Source organism: Dermacentor variabilis, chromosome 11 (genome assembly GCF_050947875.1).
Source record: "Dermacentor variabilis isolate Ectoservices chromosome 11, ASM5094787v1, whole genome shotgun sequence".
NCBI lineage: Eukaryota > Metazoa > Arthropoda > Arachnida > Ixodida > Ixodidae > Dermacentor > Dermacentor variabilis.
The window spans coordinates 72,187,331-72,207,300 of record NC_134578.1 but is presented as its reverse complement, the minus strand read 5'-3'; the positions used below and the strand labels follow the sequence as shown (position 1 = coordinate 72,207,300).

Below are 19,970 nucleotides of genomic sequence, written 5' to 3'. Positions count from 1 at the left end.
CTGTGCCGCCCTTGTTGCCTACGAGATCGGCCGTCTCGTATACAGCCCCATCTCGCCCGTAAATGCTACCGGCAAGATTATTCAGACATGTTCCTAGTAAATTCAATGGGTTTCTGTTCGGTCTCTGCTGTTCGTAACTTTCCGCTAAATAAAGTGTACCTGTACCTTATGCATCTTATCCGCTTTCTTCCGTCTCCTGATACGTCGCCACCTACTTAAGCAGCATCCAGATCAGCGTGTCGCAAATGGAACGTTCCCGCCCCGTGTTCGTGGTCGAGGCTTGCCTCGTCGCGCTAGAGCACAACTGCTCAAGCTGAGGGTTGGTTGCGTGAACGTGCACGAACGTTTATACAGACAAGGGCGTGTGGCAAGTCCATTCTGTGCGTCTTGTGGCTGCTACGAGACACTTCAGCACCTTATATTTGAGTGTCCCGCTTTCAGTGCGCAGCGCATGTCGCTAGTGAGAAACTATCACCTCCTTGGCCTGCGGTGTGCGACACTCGAGGAATGCTTATACCCCAGTGGTTGTGCATCTAAACGTGATCAGGCCCATCGCGCCCTACTAACCTTTCTGGAGCTAACTAACTTAAGTTCACGTTTGTAGCATGAACGTTTAACATTCTGTAGTAGCGTGACCTTCAGTGACCGGCCCTACTGTGTGTGATCTGTACTGTGTCCTAACGCTTCTTCCTTCGAAGATGGGAAGTGGCGGGTTTCAACACCTTGTAGTGTATATTGTGAACCGACTACCAGTGAAACGGTGATTGCGTGCAGCTATACTTGGCGTCTCATCGTGGAGCGCACAATTAGCCGCGTAGCAAACTAGCCATGGATGTGATTGATAATTGTGGAGGCTGTTCGATGCGGCGTCAGTTTAATTCCGGCTGCAGAGTCGAAACTCGGCGGAACAACGAGCTAGTGTACTGTGTTCTACTTTAGTCTTTAGATTTGTCCTGTTGCTCTTCCTTTCCTCTTTCCTCCCTTCCTTCCTATCTTCCATTTCTGTGTTGCTGTCACCTCCCTTCAGAAGAGTAGGCAGGCGTTGTGCCCCTTCCGGTGGCAGTTGCCAGCCTGCTCCTCGCCTTCCCTTTCCTGTTAACTGTATATATGTGTATATGTGTTCAAAACAAATAATAATAATAATAATAATTATCCGCGAGGCTGCGGTTCAACGTAAGGTGATCGCGATCGCTTTCGATCCCAGAGAAGAGACGGCCGCGCATTGCACGATGGAATGGGTTGAAAAATATATGTATTTAAACGTTTAACTTGCCAAAACCATGATCTGGCGATTACACATGCGGTATAGTGCGGGACGCCGGATTTATTTTGCCTACCTGGGGGTTGTTTAACGCTCACCCAAATATAAGTACACGCGGGCTTTCGCATCGCTCCCGTCAACTTCGAAATGCGGCCGCCCTGGCCGGAATCCACCCGGCGACCCCGAGTTTTGCATCGAAAGGGCCAAGTCAATTGGCTTCCTAAGGGCGCGGTGTGACGGAACAGAGGTGCAAATCGAGTCGGTTCCCCGACGAAGCGTAAAAGCGGGCAAACGCTCACCGTTTCTGTTTTCGCTGTCAGCCGGTTTCATCTGTATCGGATGATGCATCTGTAATGAGAGACAAGGCACACAATGAGCGTCAGCCGAAGCACTACGGAACCCTTATCTAGACACACACTTCGCAAGAGCTATTCACAGCGTAGTTATGCACGTACTTAACACGAACGCAAAAAGACAAGAAACATAGCTACTACCGTGGTTATGACAGACAAAAACGCGGTCAAGAACAGTAAGCACCACAGCAAACACCGGTTAGTTTCATCGACGTATGGCGATTCTGTCGTAGCTCATGAGATCGAGCACCATTCATAGCAGCATTTGCCGTTACTCCCGCAGTTTATGCTCGAATGTAACTAAAGAAAGTTACGCGATCGACACAACATTCGCTATTATTTCGAGCAAACAGCGGCTTTGCCACCTTTTCAGATTTCCAGGCGCACAACACCAACAGATCAACTTCTTCGATTTTTTTTTTTTTTTTGCGACACTCGCGGCGTACAACACTTGCTTATAAAGAGCGCATGCACAAGTGACGCTACTGAGTCTGCGCACACATAAGATCCTCTCAAGCGACGCGCGTTTTGCTATGATAGCAATGAACACTACTTAGCGAAGTGTGGTGTTTCAGTGTCACACATACAAACCGCGCTTCACCCTCTGACCGCTAACGGCTACAACTACTGCGATTACCGCATGCGTCTGTCACCGCGTTATAAGCCTCGTTGGCTAGAATAAAACGGTCGTTCTAACAGTAACGCATAACGTATAAGTAACGCATAACGAAACAAGAGGCAAAATATTTTCAGCGCAAACATTAACTCTTAGGATTATGACGAACGGACACGAATCAGAAAGACAAACGCAAGAAAAAAAGGACACCCAGAACGATTAGGCTGTCTCTCAAAACCCTTTAACTTATATGGCGGTGAATCAGGTTACTAGCATAAGCCGTGAATGGAGAATGCCTTTCCCTCGAACTTGACGCCAAATCAAAGAGTCGGTGCGCCACTGCGACGTAAAAAATTCAAAAGAGTTTTCGTGCATCAAAGTCGTATTTGTGCAGAAAAAAAAGTTCCTAACTAACTGGGTTGTGTCTGTGACTCCTTAGGAAGGTAATGCAACCTCTCGTTATCAACAGCCGACCTGTCACGAGCACACGCTGTGACAGGCATGACGTCATAGTGACGTCATCATAGTGACGTCATGAGGTCATGACGTCATGACGTGGTTCCAGGCAACCACTCAACATATTCATTGGCAATAAAAATGCCGAATTCAACAATTCAACTTTCTCTTACGAAAGTCGTTGGAGAAGTTTCGCTGCGTTTCTGCGGACTGTGTGGCACTTAATAACCCTCCTCCTGAATTACAATTTAACGTCGTGACTATCTTTTTTTAAAGGCCAAACTAGTGTCCGTCGAGCGTTAAGGCTACGCTTCGTCAGCTTCTACTGATTACACGCGTGTGCGCTAACACGACACACCTTGAGCTAATGCTTAGGAGGCAACCGATTGCTGCTTTCGACGCATTATTGGCTCCACTGCTCCCGGTCGAACGGGGGCAAAAAAAGAGGCAAAACTCGGGAAAGAGCACAGCTAGAAGGCTAGGGCGAGTGTTCATTGGAGCGCTTGGAAGAACAAGTGAGCCAACAGAGAGCGAGGGCCAGTGGCGCGCCCCGGAACAAACCCAGGGCCCTCGGAGACGAAACGGGCGCCGGTTCGCCGGGCACTCAAATACCCCGGTCGCCCGTAGACACTGGGCAGAGAGCAAGCAGCAGTAAACAACCCGCGCTCGTCGGAGCGCAGACACACACGTACACACACACACGCACACACACAGGGGAGACGAGCCTCTCCTCGAACACAAAGGATATTCTCGGGTCAATGTTTACGAACGTGCTCCGGTACGCTCGGCTGGACTTAAAAAGGCGCGCGCGAGCGGCGCCGATCGTTCGGTTCTTCTCGGGAGTGGCGGTCGGATGCGCGAGCCCTGGAGGAACCGAGCCTGCCACGCTTCGCGAGGCAGGCGAGTGACGAGAGTCAGAAGCACAAACATTGAAAATCGCACGACCTAAACTCGAGGAGAAACTAATAAAAAAAAGAACCAAGTACGTTCGAGCATAAAGAAAGAGAGAGGAGAAAGGGGGTAAGGTAGGGAAGTTAGCCAGAAGGGAAAATCCACTTTGCCACATAACACTGGGGAAAGGGGAAGGTAAGGAGATCGGGAAGCAGAGGGCGAGCGAGAGAGAGAGAAGAGACGCGATCACGGCGGTTCACTATCACTACACACCGTCACGGCACAGCATAGCACTTGTAGCACTACGAACAGGCTACAGCCGCTTATGCAGGTCCGTTGACCTTAAAAACTGCAACAGCGCCCTCGTAGCCCTCCGCTGCCACGGCTTGTGAAGTCAGCATTCTAAAATAAGTTCCACTGTTAGAGGTCTTTAGTCGAAACACGCTATCGCGATTTCGAGCGATCGTCTCTGCAAATTGTAGCGAGGACAGTCACGTAGAGAACGTATAGAAGAGTCTCTCGTTACCGTGACCATTACGCGAGGCGTTGTCGGCACATCCGATCCGGAAAGCGAAAGAGCATTCTGTTACGACGTACGACAAGGATATTGCTCTGCTGCCTCTGTGTACAGCGTGCGGTTGTTAATATTTAGAGGTGCGCGAATAGTTCTTTTTTTTTTTTTTGAGAAGGAATCGAATACGCATCGAATAATACCAGAAACGAGTAGAACAGCTATCGACCAAAGAACATCCGCTATAACATTAAATATTAAACCACGTTCAGATCCCATAATACTCCTAAGGGGATACTGAACAAAACTATTTTAAAAAATGAGGGAAGCTTCGAAATTTGACTCGGAAGAGGTGTTACTGTTCCCGCACGCAGTGTTCATTTCACGTATTTCTGTAACGGATGACACGCCACGCCGGTGCGCGCGGGGCTGCGCCATGACGTCATCTGTGCCGGCTTGCAGCAGCAGCAGCAGCAGCAGCAGCAGCAGCAGCAGCAGAGGTGGGCAGCCGCCGCTTTACCCGACGTCCGCCTCTCAGTGTTTAGTGAGCGCGCAACCACGCTAGGTGCGAGTGAAAACGACTGCACGAATGGAGCAGCTGCATAAAATTGCGACGTGAACTCGCTCTGTAGTGTCACTTTCTAACGTTGGATTAGTCGAAGCGTACAATTCGAATAATCAGTTACGCCGCTGTTTCGAACGCAGCTGAAGTTGGCAATGAAACAAGGCATTGCAGTAGTTTCGAAATTGACCGCGCTGAAGTTTCTCAACACCGTACAGAAACAGGGCGGCGATTCGCACGTTGTGTGGACGATATTCGCACGCGGATGCAGGCGTGCGATCCTTGCGCAATAGCGAGCGTAGTACGCAGAGAACGGCTGTCGCGTTCGCTCGACGTCTGCTCCAGCCCACCTTGTCGTTGCGCCAGCGCTGCGATGCGTCCACTGCGGAAGCTACATGAAGCTCCCTCCCATGACGTCACGCGGATGTTTTATGACCAGATGAAAGGTATCGAAGGACCCTGCTACTACGACGCCACACCGAACGCCGCTAGAGAGAGCAGCAGTACGAACACGGCACGATGCCTTTGCTCATCGCCCGCCAATCTCGTCTTCGTTTTGTTCCGCTGAGCAATGAAGAATTAAGAAAAAAAAGATAACTCTTTTCGTCTTCTCGAGTGCACTCCTCCGCTTGCTACGTTCCTTTATTTCCGCTTTCTGGAAGAAAAAAAGGGGGGGAAGGGATAGCGCCAGGCATCAGGCGCGCCCCTTTCGCTGACATGCCGCAGCCCTGCAGAAAAGCAAGTCACGTCTGATAGTCGCTGTCCCCGAAGTGTTCGGAGCACAGAAAGTCACGCTCTGACGGTACCCATGATGGCCCCGATGAGCGAGCAGCGCCAATCCATATCCTTCGAAGCTTCGGCTCTGCCGCAAACGTACGACACGGCTTGTCTCGCCCGACAATGGGGACTTTTGGCGTGTCCGGTATTCCGGCAAGCGCGGGCGGTTTGCCGGTTTAGCGGGTGCGCAAACGTGAGCGCGGCCAGATTGGTGGCGCCAGCTGGTGGCGCAAAGCTCAACCACACAAACACAAAGCTAATTACTACATTCTGCTTAGCTGCTGGTGTAGACAGTGGCGTAATTAGAGACCTTTAGCGTGTCCGGTATTCGGGCAAGCGCGGGCGGTTTTCCGGTTTAGCGGCGGCGTCAACGTGAGCGGCCAGATTGGTGGCGCCAGCTAGTGGCGCAAAGCTCAGCCACACAAACACAGATCTAATTACTATATTCTGCTTAGCTGCTGGCGTAAATTTTCGACAGTGGCGTAATCGTGTTCACAATTACGCCGCTGCCAAAAATTTGCACGAGTGGCGAAGCAGGATATGGTGAGTTACTGCAGTTTTAGCTATGCGTTTGTCTGGTTGAGCTCTACAACACCAGGCGGCTTCACCGCTCCGGCCGCTCACATTTACGCCACCGCCAATCCGGCAATCCGCCCAAACCGTTCCCGTTTATTGGAATAGCGGACAGGCTAAAAGTCTCTAATACCTTTCCCGCGCCCTTGCGCGCAGCAGCGTAGAGGCGTTCTCCCGCGTTGTGCCAGGTGCTTCGCTCGTCCCACTACACAGCAGCACGCAACACAAACGACGATATTGAAGACTTGGGCACAAGCTCTGCTTGCGGAAACAAGTATAATGCGGCCGAGAGCAACTGCGTGGTTGAGACGCGGGCGAGGGCCGGCTCGCCTGTGTCCGGCACAGAAAGCTAGCCGTCACAAAAACGTCACTTCCTCTAGTTCACGGTGCGGCCGCTAGACGCGGTATTTTGCGAAAAATGCTCGAAATTCGTTATTTTCCGCTAGTTTCTGCCAAAAACAAGGTTGTGGCAACCAATTTCAGCACCCAAGCTTTCCCTTGGGCTGACAATCTCGGCGGCAAATGTTTTCTACAGTATCTCCTTGAAAGATAGCAAGATTCTGTAATTGCATAGTATGTCATGAAGTGTTGTTTGTTAAAAGCACAAATGGAGCACTACAAGCAAACAAGCAGTTTATTCAGCTGCACAGGACTGTTCAGCAAGCGCGAATGATCGTATTATAGACAGTAGCATACGGCTACCTAAGCGACGTAGCCTGGTCTACTATGAAATTAGTCATATTTTGTATCTATACTATGCCCGCAGGGATGAAATCTCGCCGTATTTTTGCTCCAGCTTTGTGTTTAATTGGGTCTAGTAGACGTCTTGAAATATTCGAAAAGTGTTCGAGAAATTTTCGCACTAACGAATAGCGACTACTCGATTCGAAGACCGACTCGAATAGGATACTGTTCGCTTCGTTATCCGAAAGTTTCCCATATTCCCACACTCCAAGTAATATTGCACTACACATCGAATGACAGTCATAGGCAACTTTCCTCTTGCATTTGTTTGCTCCTTTGGAAGAACCGTGGTAGAATGTTTTCTCGGTAGAAGTGAGTAGGAAAAAAAAAACTTCAGCCACCCAGAATTCGATCCCAGATTCGCCCCGACAGAGCCGTCATGCCGCAGTCATCGTGGCACCATCGGGCCTTCGTAATCATTGCATCGTTCGTCGCGTCATCGCCGTGTCGTCGCCATCGTCCGGGTCATTGCGTAGTCGTGTCACTATCACACCTTCGTCGGCCATTTCGTCGCCATGTCGTAGTTAATGGCATCGTAGCAATCGCGGTCCTCCTTCTCAAGCCAGCAATCGCGTGGCAGATCGAGACAGCCGTTTTAACGAACGTGTAGTACCATTCTATTAAATGTTCAATCTATTCAATGCACCGGGGACCATTAAATACTTCATCCAGTACTCAAAATTCCCCCCTCAACAATTTCGCGAAAACACAATTGTGTTGCGCGTTCAAAAAATACTATTTATTTTCGTGCTTAGATGCAGTCCGATGCAACGCTCGAAATATCACGCGAAGCAACATTCGAAACTACGGTAAAAGCGGCCTCAAAATATCTGCGACCGCCACCGAAGCTAGCGGGGTGTTCATGCAATCGCTCCGCTCGGTCCATTATCGCAAACAAAACCATCGACAAGCGTCCGAGATCCGGCCACAATATAAGATGGACCGCCTCCGTCGACGAAGCACACGTATACGCGACACAACACACACGCACCGACATAGGTGCAGTCGAGCAGAGAGTACTTTGAGCGGCAACGCGAACGAAGCTTTCAAACTGACGTATCTAACGACGCCCGTTGGTCGAAATAGGCACTCAATCCCACCACGGAAAGCAGGCGAACTGGCGCTACCGGCCAGCGAGCGAACGAACGAACAGAAACAGAGTGTGTATGTTTGTGTTAGTGCGTGTGTGGAGAGAGAGAGAGAGCTATATGCCCAATAAGAAACACGCCAGCGATTGCCGGAACACACGAAGGGATGCCCGCACATGAAAGAACGCGCGCGCAGGGAGACCACGCTCGCAAAAAGCCTGGACGCGGGAATGCTCCCCATCAGGAGCCCAGAAAGCGTCTCGGGAAAACAACGACGGGAGCGAGGGCGCGTGCCTTAAGAGAGTCGTTCCGCAAATGGCGCGGAGAGCGACGCCTTGTCGTCGTCCCTCCTGCACGCGCCGCCCGAGTCGATTGCCGGCCGGGGCTGGGCAGGCGGCGAAGATGCGTGGCCACCCCCGCCGCCGCTATACTCTCGACGTCTTCGGGAAGGGGACGACGACCGCATTCTCCTCGAAACGACGGGGAACCACGAATTTCTGGCACCGCGCGCGGACGAAGCGGAGATTGAACGTCGCCGCAGGACGTGGAAAGCATGCGCGCACGCGCAACCGCGCCTCTGTGGATGTCGTCGATCGTTTTGTTACCTACAGTTATGCTTTCCTCGCGCCGTTGGAGACGAGCATTCAAGGACCGTAAAGGTAGAGCGCGGGACTCTTTCTTGAAGAAAGGGAATGCGAGCAACACAGATGACGATTATCGTTGCGTGGCAAATATACACTCCAAAGGGTGTAAACTTTTCTTAGAGTGTATAAACAAGCAAGCGAGAGAAATGGCGACATCGCGCGAAAAAAAAATCAATGGCACGCTCTCGATCAAGCACAAAAAAGAAGAAAAAGAAAAGCAGCCAACTCGCGGGGGTGCCACGTAATATAGATAGTGGAAGGGTTCACACAGGCGCCGTCGTAAAAAAAAAGGAAGAAAAAGAGAGAAAAAAAGAACACTGGCGAGGATGCCGTACGCGGTATCCAAACCGGAGGGAACCCCTCCTTTTTAACGCGCTGGTCGCGTCGCACCCACTGCTGTTCAACAAGCCTGTTGCCGTGTGCACCGTGAGCACAACGGCGGTGGTGGGGGCAGCAGCGGCAGATCGATTCTCGTCGCGTACCAATGCGCGCATCCCTTTCACCCGGCGGCGAAATGTTGCGTCACTCATCAACATGCAGACAAGAGACGCCTTGCACGAAGACTCGCGTCTGGTGTGCGTGTGTACGACACCCGGCCTCCAGCGGGTAAGTGAAGAAGGAGGAGGTAGAAGAGAAAGAAGCGCTCGCGAAAAAAAAAAAAAAAGAAGCCGGGAATGTAGTAGAGAGATAAGTATACGCTGCCTTACGACGGCATGCACGTCTCTATACACAGGCGCATACATTTATGCGTAGGAGCACGCATGCACACACAGTAGCAGTGCGCCTGAGGCAACACGTGTGGCTCTGTTCAAAAACAGCAACACAGAAAAGCTGAGAAACGCGGAAAAAAAAAGTTTCGTCGTGCGAACTGGGGATACAAAGATAACGTATGATAATAATAATATGATGATGATCATGTTACGGAGCAGTGGGGCGTGGCGTTGAAAACATGCTGACTGAGGGAAGCAAATTATACTTACAGTACCCGTTCTTGAGCAGAAGTATAATCCTTAAGCTTAAGCTCCTTAACAACAAAAAAACGGGAGAGGCGATCTGGTGGCTCGTTCGGCCACCTTGCGTGTGCAGCGTTCCCGCAGCTTCTAAATAACCCGTAAGTTCACGCATAGGCATCGCTAATTCCACCCCGTGGCATTTGGATGGAGGTACTGGGTATCCATACCCAGTACCTCCACGAAAATGCCACGGGGCGGTATATTACTAAGCATAACTGCACCCTCAGTACGTTTAGCTGCTATCGAGAAGTCGTGTTAACGCTTAAATGCTACGGTAACGGAGTACTAATTTGGCCGACCAATCGGTCTAAGCCGCCTTCTAACGACAAATAGGGCTTAACGTCCCAAAGTTGCCGCTCGGTTGTAACGGAGGGCTCCACAGTGATTTCCGACTACCTCGGACTCTTTCACGCGCGCCTAAGTATAGGTTGTATAGGTGGAATGACCGGAGCTACATTCGTCCCTCAGGGAAATAATGGATGAGTAACGAATTATCAGCTTGCCAATGATCAATTACTGAGCTTGCCGCAGACTGATGTCGCAACCACTGAATCACCACGGCTTTCCAAAACGCACGAGTATTACGCATCGTCCGCGGAAAGGCCCACCGTCGCAACATAAAAAAAAAAAACAATAGGCGCGAAACGAAGCTTAAGGATTATACTTCTGCTCAAGAACCGGTACTGTAAGTATAATTTGCTTCCCTCAGCCTATAAGGGCTGCGATGATTTTAGTGCAATGCTAAATAGCACTCGTAAGGCTGTTGCCTTTTTTTCCTTCCTTTCTTCCTCCTTTAGGCGCCCTCCGAGTACGGTATGCCTTCGATGTGTTAAACAAGAAAAATGTAACGATGCAACGCGTTTGGCAGCGTGCTAGGATTCCGAAAAAAAAAAGAAGAAAGCACACAGGAAACATTCGCGCAGTTCCTCACGGAGAAGAACAAAATGAAACAACTGGGGAAAACCGGAAGTGTCAGCGCAAGCAAAGCGATACAGCCAAGCCCCGAACCGCTCACTCTTCAAAGTGAGCGGCAACGTCGAAACACAATGTGGCCAAGCTCCCAATCATAGCCAGCGGGAGATATCGCGCAAAGTTAGCACAAAGTGTGTTGGGCTGGCTCAAACGGGCGAATCTTCGAAGGCGGCCTCGACGGCTCGGAAACTTTTGCCCACGCGAGGAGGAAGGAAAGCTCCACAACGTCTAAAGGCGAAGGACAATGCCGGGTGAGGGCAAGAAAGAGGGTGAGGGGGTGACGGCAGCGCAGAATCGATCTCGGTTATACGTTTGAAGACTCGGGGGGGGGGGGGGGTATCGGGCGGGTATGAGATGGGGGGAGGGGGCAATCCATGATGTGTGTGCCTGATCACGGCCTCTAGGAAGAGACGACCCGAAGCAGTGACAGCCTAATCCTCGCCCGATCCAAGCTGCGGACGCTTATCGGCGGCCACGCGCGAGGCGCTCGCGAGGCCGCCCATTTTCTTGCGCCGTGATGACTCGCTTGTCAAGCGGCGGCCGCCGCCAGCGCAGCTTCCTCTGCTTACAGGGGAAGCTGCACAGGCCGGTTGCAACCGGCCCGTGCGGATTGGTTTGTCCGCCAGCAGGCTGTGAGCGTTCTTCCGTCAGACATTACTCAGGCGCGCGAGCTCTACAGCTATTAGCACATGTACAGCGTACCGATTTAAGTACAGCACAAAGGTCGCAGAAGAAAAAGACAGGCGATACTTGTTAACATGCAGACCAATGACAAAGTAGTGTCCGTGGCAGTTGGCTGCCCCTCCCCAAGACACAGTTTAACAAGCTGAGCAGGCTGCAAACATGGTAACCTGGCAAATAAAACGAAAATAAAATAAAACTAAAACCCTATAAGATTATACGGTTTAACTTACTAAAGCTACACACGGGCTATCAGTGGCGCCGTAGAGAATTGAACCTAAACACAGTTCCAAATCAAGGAAAGCAAGAACTTGTTCCGCTTTGATTCTGGCCATGGAGAGCAAGTTTGCAACAAAAGTAACAAAAAATAAAGAAAAGACTGTCAGATGTTATGTGAGTTTGAACATTGATAACGCAGTAATTATCACCATTTCGTCTTCTGCACTTATTCACAAGTGAGATCGCGCCCCAGCGTATCAGAAACGGTACTACAGGCTGCACGTGAAGCTTCGCGCGCCGAAATCAGATTTTTGAGGTATCAAGTTTTGCGTAGCACGTATGATACGTTGGGCATTGTAGGGCTAAATGTTAGGCGCAGCGAAAGCCAGGAATGTCACGCACTCAACTTCACACGCATTTAGAAGCAGCCAAACACGCGGAACACTCCGCGGGAACACAGAACAAAACGAACAAACAAAAGCCAAACAAGAAAATAAAATGAAACCGCGTCAGGAACAAAAATACGGCCCCCACTACCCCTACGAGCTGCCTTTACGCTTATACACGCTTTAAACCAAGTCGGCGCTGCCTTCATGTTTTGAAATGCAGTCAAACGACGAAGAGAAACATCGCCAAAGAAGGCGGGAAAAAGAGTCACAAAGAACGAACTGCGAAATGAACAAGTGGAAAAATCGAGGAGCGAACCAGAGACGCCGGGAGTTGGGTGGTGTATTGAATTTCAAGAAAGCTTCCCCCTCTCCTCCGTACACCCTACGTTTCGGGAAAGATTCAGCGAGCCGAGAGCACAGGCTGCGCGGAGGTTCACAGCCACGAACGGGAAGAAGGAAAGGAGGAGGGAGAGGAAGTCGCGCAGGCGGCGGCCCAGCTTTTCCGCCGGGCCGGAGGTCGACGGACAAGCTGGGGGCTCGGGCACACCCGCATGACCTCCCCCCCCCCTCCCAAATATACGGACAATTCGACGCAGCACCCACGCACACAGCAACAGAAAAAACGCGCGCGCACACACACACACACCCGTCCCTCCAGCAAGGAAATAACCGGACCATCAATCTCTCGCAGGCAGCCGCCGCGTGTATCGATCTGGAAACCCTGACGGAAAGAGCCAACGCGCATTGTAAACTCCTCTCATCCGGCCCTGTACCCTTTCCCCTCAGTCCCCTCCCTCTGCTCCCTAGTCTCCGCTTCTCCCTCCACCGCTTCCCCGAAGACCAACGTTGCCCACTCGACGACGTCTTCTTCTCGTCGCCTTTTCTTTTGTTTTCTTGAAAAATCTCCAAACTTGGAGGCTTTTGTCATCGCTCCGCACTTGAAGAGGCGACGAGATAACGTCGTGGGGCGCTTCGCCCGCGACGCGCGGTCGCGTCAAAGGCACTTCCGCACTGCCCCCGCCTCTCAAAGCTGGGACCAGCGATAACAGAAAAGACAAAAGAGAAACATTAACCAAGTCAACGGCAACCATATCGTGGCCTAGCTAAGAGAGAGTCAAATGAAAGCTGAAGATGTCAGCCCTGCTATACGCGCCTGAATTTCCGCTTCAAGATCTAGGCGACACGTTAACCAGGGCGCCGGTGAACGTTATGCTCCGTCGACGGTCTCTTTGATGTTCGGATATCAATTTACATCTTTCTTTTCGGCGCTACCAGTAACCTACGTTTAATGAAACTAGTCCGGTCTATACAAAACAGGCAATCATCACCACTAGCGCGAGCTCTGTGCCGGTGCAGCACTGTCGTGTAACGCATGCAAACGCAGATTTAACTCATAGCAAGAGGTCCCATACTGCATTAAACTGCAAGCTTTACAGTGGGGGAAAAAAAGAAAAACAAAGACATGCAGAGCACCACTTGATATTTTAGCGTAGACGGCTATAGAAGACTAATAAGCTCGCAAGTATCCCCGCAGTGGCAGACAGCAACCACCGTCTGGCCACCCCCTCCTCCCCTTAAATTCCTCCATTACCGACAAGGAGAGGCAACAACGTTTTCTTTTTTTGTATTCTGAAAAAAGAAAACAAGGAAAGCTAAACAAAGCAAGATTACCCTGCTCCAAGGTGAGCGAAAAGGCCAGAATAACAGCGCAAGCGATCGACGGACTGCAGCAAATTAAAAGCGCTTGGAAAAGGCATTTCTCTCGTTTGCTTGCATGCTTTCAGTTCGCGGCGACAACGCAGAACTACATGCAAGCGCTTCTTTTTTCCCTCTTCTGTTTCGTTCCTTCTCTTCTTCCTGCGCCGAGCGTTATATAGAAACATTGGCCGCGTGTTTCCAGCCCGATTCGCGGCGCGGAAAACAGACGTTACATACGACGCCACGCATTTCTCGCTCGTCGATAACAAAACCGCGGCGACAAGCGAGACGGCAGCGCCGGTCGTGAGCAGCTGTAACGGGTGCACGGGCGGAGAGGGAGAGAGGGGGAAGAGATCGTCGACGGCAATGGGGAGAGACCTTAGGGCAGAAGAGGAGGGAGGGGGAAACAAGAAAGGGGGGCAAACTGGGAATAGGGAACGCGCCGACGAAAAACATGCCGAACACGAGAACTCCATTAAAGAGAGAGTTGCTTTCTTCCTTCTTTCTTTCTTTATACGCCGATATTCGGTTAGGCAAGGCGGAAGGAAGAAAAAGATCGCGCGATGAGCGATCCCAAACTCCAGCAGGAGGGAAAAAGGGAGAAAAAACACGAAAACGGGGAAAATACACAAACGACGGTGCAGAGACTCCCGCCATGTGTACGGAAAGACCTCGCTCGCTAATTACGACGTGTCGGCGGTGTGCGCCCGAACGTAAGGGAGAGAACGAATGAGGCAAAAGAAAATAAGGGAGTGGGGAAGAGATTAAAGCTGCAGGCTTCCGCACGCTGCCGCTCGACTAAAAGGGCTGGAGAGGGAGGGGACGAAAGAGAGAGAGAGAGCACAGTTAAGACTATCTGTCTGAAGAGCTCGTACGAGTCCACAGGGGAAACGCGGAAGAAAGGATACTGAGGATCTGTTGGAGCTTTAGTCGAATGAGGAGGAGGCCGAAGAGCAGGAACGTGACGCATTAGGTGAAAGCACAGAAAGGTCGTAGGTTACCTGCACAGATATATATATATATATATATATATATATATATATATATATATATATATATATATACTACGTATACGATCGTGACGCGAGGATTTAATGAACGCCACGAACGGCACCCGGTGCCTCCTCTGACCTTCTCCCACAGCGGTTTCAATGGAGACGTGCTCGTTAGAGAACTACCTGCGCGAATCCGTCAGTTCTTTCGTATTTTCCCCCCAAACTCCGGCAAAGCGAGGTCACGAAAAGGAAACTGAGGGATTTCTCCGTTCCAGTCGAGTCGGCAAGCAGCGCTGCACGACGAAGGTTTTTAGAAAAGCGTTACATTCATCCCGGAAGACGTGAGAAGTGGCGTACGCGGGAGACCTCTCGCGAAGTAATAAACGTGGGGCATGTGTTGACTCTTAATGCAGGCGCTTGCCTATCAACAACGCGCATCTTATGCTTACACAATTCCGCACTGAACCTTGCGCCTGACCCTTCCACACAATCAAGAGACGAGAGGGAAGGCTAGGAGTCATGTCCAGACAGGCCTCCTGGTAAGGATGGCACCGAAGGAACTATAGCTAACGCGCCCTCCTCCAGAAATACCAGCTAAACGAAACTACAAGTGAGGGTTGACTTACGCTGACTGCCTCATGTGGGCAGCAGACCAACGCCGGTGTGAAATATGTTGTTGTTGATGTTGAAAGATGTTGTGATGATGTTGTTCATCGTGTCCACGCCAGATAGATCCAGATTATAAAGAAATAAAACTGCACCTGATAACAAGCCAACAGCTACCTTTTAATACTGATCACGCACGCGCGTCAAAATGCTTTCTGAGGCCAGCCGAATGAACAGCGATAGTTGCCAAGTAAAAAAGGTATCCGGAGTCAATCAACAATTATTTGTCCTCAGCGGCCGTTCATGAATGTCTCGTGTACCACACTGTGTACGGCCATGGAATTTCCACTGGGAACATTGCTCCGCTCAAAATTAACAATTTTACCACGTATTTTGTTAGAACCGTTACTTGCATATAACAAGAAAAAAAAAAGAAAGACGCAGCAAAATTCAAGTTAACCATCGACTGCGAAATCAGCTTCCGATATTCTAAACGAGATCTTCTAAACGGGTCTCAGCTGGTTCTGTTTCTTTGTTAAATATATGCGTATTCAAAGTTGTCATAACAACATAGCTGTCATTTTCCGACGCACCGTCAGCTTTCAATGTCGTTTTCGAATCGCGAGTGTACGCTTCGCGACTTTGTATAGGCAACTGATTTGTTCAAACTTGGTAATGGGAAAGTTGCAGCGAATTGGCGTTAGTGAAACGCGGGATGAAGGACTGCAAAGAAAAGATTTAAGCAAGCCGGTGCGCTAACTTCCAGCTAATAGTACTGGACAAATAAATACGAAGCGAACTTAAACTGCATGCCTGTGTGATATATAATTACAACGTATTCTGACACGACGAATGAACCGCACGCAAAAAAAGTAATAAAAGATCGATACAGATTCGGACTGCAAGAAGAAACGACATGTGAATTTGGCTAACATATAACGCGCGCAACGGACGACACAGATAATCGATTTTTGTTTTTTCCGTTAGCGTTACCATGGCGGCGCGCGCACGAAGTTTCTCCAGATCCTGTATTTCTGCTGCTTCTATATAATCGCTAATAACGTCATTCAAGTGCCTAGCTATATATATGGGGTATCCCAGCTTACGTTAGTCAAGCTGTTCAAAGTGAAAAAAAAAAAGAACATTCGAAACACCATGCACATAGAACTTTATGAACTAAGGTGTTTGACTACCAAACACCGCAGATCTTGTAATCGTGTCTTGCACCGTGGCTTTCCAGTCTTTTCTGGTTATTTTTATTTTCTTTGAACAGCTTGGCTAACGTTAGCTGGGACACACGGTAGAGTATGCACCGGCGTCATCGAAGCCACCATACTGTTGTAGAGCCAGCAGGATTGAAATACGCGCTTTATCGCAATCCATTCACCTCCAGAAGCAGAGTGGAAGCTGTGAACTGAACAAAAATGGTGCGCGTGACGTCACATGAATACTGCACCTTAGCTGGCGAGGTTTTCCGAAAACTAGTGTGGCAATCGCAAACCTTGCAGTGTTTAAGTTCACTGCTCTCCGATGACTTCACAGAAAGGTTAGGTCGTTTGTATGTTTCGCGCACTCATAATGGTATACTGTATTTCAGCATGCGAAATCGTTTCACAAGCGTGTGGGCTCTGGCCGCTAGAAATGTTGACTAGAGCACGAGCCTGTGTCATGCTTTAAGCATTTAGGTTTCTCGGCTTTCTGTTGTATCGAAAAAAGTAAACTACTTGAATAAATAAATACCTGTATATTTCTAAACAAGAACTCTTTATGTACCGAGCGCACAGGCGTATCCACGCATGGGCAAGAAAAAGAAGACCAATTTCTGGTCGAGCCAGTTCGCGACTGCAATAATCTGGGGCTTGTTGGTATTGGGGGCTCAATCCCAACGCTCGTAATCAGTTGTCAAGATTGGAGTCGGGCATGCACTAGAAGGTAGCTGGCCCATGCCGTCGTCCAACTTATCCACGCTGAGGACGTTGTTGGAGGGAAGGACTGCTTCTCATCGAGAACGAGGAATATGAGTTTATTTACAGTATCTACATAAGGACGTTGCAGTTCATCAGTCTAGCATGACTGCGAAAGAAAGTGTCCTGAGCAGCCGCACAACAGCGGTTTATAAACACTCGGTCCTCATTCCATCCCAAGGTGAGGGAAACGTTCGACCAGTCAAAGTAAACAAGTCGCCTCTCTGCGCGAAGACACACTTCCACACAGGTTCACGGTCCTCAACCGACGTCATACGGACTTCGTAGAACTCGGGGCTTACGTCAGGAAAGGCACCTTTTATACCCCGAGCTGACCCCCGCAGCGCGGTCGCCGGTTGCCCATTGTCTCGCATCTTGAACGGCCCGTGGGAATGTGCCTCGAACTACGTTCCCTCGGGATTCCTTTGTTCACAGCAGACGAGGTCGGCGGTGGCGGGTTCAGGCACAAAGCCTACTTCGTCGAACTCATCGTGGCTCCAGCGACGCAGAGTCGAGGGCGCGCGTACACATAGTCGACTTAGTGACGCCGTGGCTAGAGGTTTGCGGTGGCGTTCCAGGAAAAGTTGACGCCGCTGTCGCAACTGGCTGGCAAAACTTGCACCTCAGCGGGCCGTTCTTAACAGGCTCAGGCAGTCTGCTTTTAAAGTACTAAAAAAGCTGGCGATCAGTATAATCGTGGGCGACAGTGAGAATCAGCTATAGTGCATGATATGCACCTCTGGAGGGGCTAAATACAACTGAGCTTGTCCTTCTGGCGTCAGTCCTAGCCGCCGTGTTGTTTTGGGATGTCAAAATCAATCAATCAATCAATCAATCAATCAATCAATCAATCAATCAATCAATCTTGTCACTTTCTCAAAGTACGTATCATTCCGTTTTCAGCGCTTAGAAACTACATTACTCTTGAAACAGAGTAGCCGCTTTCAATGAAGAGCGGGCGCAGTAACAACCACTGTTAAGCACTGACCCGATCAACAACTTCCCGCGCACGAACATGGGCAGTCCGGGAAGAATGATTTCGGAAAAATGTTTATCTTCCTTAACGTGAAATGGGCGATGCTTCACTTGGCTGAACATGTTTGTCTGCCGGAAAATAGGTAACTCAAACTTCGGAGGCAAAAAGTATAAACCATATCGGAAACGACGCCGACGCGACCCAATGATCGTGTCGTGTTGCCTTACTTCCGTTTTTGTTTTTCCCTCTGCACCTTTCGCGCTGAACTTTCAGCACGAATGCGTACGAACCAGCTGCTCAGTTTACCCTTCTCTTTAAAGCTAGGTATATAGTGCGCCGCGGTAACTGCAGTCGCACTCGCTAAACTAGTTTTAGTCAGTAGCACAATCGCACGACCAACCCTGTAGAGTTAGGTTAAGCGTTTCCGAGGTGCAACGCGCAAATGCCAAGAGCAAATAGATAAAGGCGTAGGTATAGCGCCCTCCTCTCCCGTCACTGAAGCTTTGCGCACGTTATTAGAAATATCTATTGGCAGGAAAAAAAAAAGCGTTTCGTTCACCCATAGTTCTCCTCTCGTTCTTACGTCTTTTGCTCGGCGACAGAGGACAGCCCGATCAGGCTCATTGTAGCCCGATCGCAAGTACCATCGAAAAGTCACAAAGCAGACTAAAAGGGAAAGAAAAGAAAGGGGGGTAGGAGGGGGAAGGGTACCTTAAACATACGATCGGTTACTCTCTCACTTCAACTGAAACCCGGGCTTCGAGCGGCTTCGCATGAGCGGCGCGCGCTGGAGAATTTACGAGGGCAAAATATTTATTCAAGCGCTAAACCGAAAAGCGTAAAAAAAAAAAACACGGAGTCAAAAAAAAAGAAATACAGGACGAACGGAAAAGGAAAATAAAGCTATAGCCATTGCAGCGGCCCCGCTCGCCGGGGCTCCGTAACTCGCAGGCAAACCCCGCGTATTTTTCCAACCTGGCGACTTCCGGCGCTCACACAGCCGATACTCCCCCCCCCCCCCTCTCCTCCTCCCTTCGCCGGCGTTTGCTTACAGAGATTCTTGCCGCCGAAAACTGAGCACAAGGACGGGCGCCACTCTGTAGCACGTGTAAAATGAAGCTCGCAAATACACCGAGCAGACGCAGAGTCGCGTTCCAAGAGTGAGCCAAATATACACGTGCGGAATAAGTAAAAAATTTGATAAAATGATAAACGCACTGGAAGAACAGACAGACAGACAGAGAGAGAGAGAGAGAGAGAGGAACCACGCCAACGGTGTCTCTGAGCGTAGTGCAGGATGGTGGCGTCGCGAAACGCTCGGTCGAATTCGAATCGACGCCGCCGAATCGCGAGAGCGTCTTGATACGGAAATCGAGCTGATACGTCCACTTGGCCCGCTCCGCGTCGCCAAATTTCTTCGTATTCTCTTTGCACGCTTGTGCTCTTCGTTTCGCAAAAGAGCGCGGTCCAAATGGTGGCTCGAGGTATATCGGGAGAACAAGCAAAAAGGGGAGAACTAAGCGTTGGCTATACGTATAGCGCTTCTTCAAGAGTGACTGCCTACCGGAAAGTTCATCTTAAAAGCAGAAGTCGTTTTCTTTTTAAAGTGAAAGCTTTACTAACCACGTCGAGCCGAGTTTCGCCGTCGCCAGCAAATTGAACTTCATTTGACCACAGCTGCGCCATCTGCGACAGGCCATCTTTAAAAATTCCATAAAATCTAAATATGATAACCTCGTATGATTTCCTTCAAACCAATCGCATCACAAGAAAAAAAAAGCTACTGCAGTCTTCCCTCACAAGAGAAGGAAAACGTCTCCACAGCTGGTTTTAAGACTAAAGTTCAGAACAGAATGCATACATAAAGAAGAGTCAGGACTGTTATTATTCTGTGAACGTAACTCGCATTGCTCAGTTCGTACGCTAGCGTCAACAAGTCACGCAAGACTGGAGATAAACTTAGCCGATCCGCTCAGCGACG

The 19,970-nt window shown here is 49.9% G+C and overlaps 1 protein-coding gene across 18 annotated transcripts in view; it reads right to left on the bottom strand.

Annotated features, from left to right (window-relative positions):
- The window catches only part of LOC142563544 (CUGBP Elav-like family member 1-A), a 571,451-nt gene that overhangs the window by 176,417 nt on the left and 375,064 nt on the right, over nt 1-19,970 (bottom strand). For all 18 annotated transcript variants that reach the window (XM_075674113.1, XM_075674114.1, XM_075674110.1 and 15 more), the window contains one exon: nt 1,561-1,609. In XM_075674113.1, the coding sequence (XP_075530228.1) occupies nt 1,561-1,609 (49 nt within the window). The remainder of the gene's footprint in view (nt 1-1,560; nt 1,610-19,970) is intronic.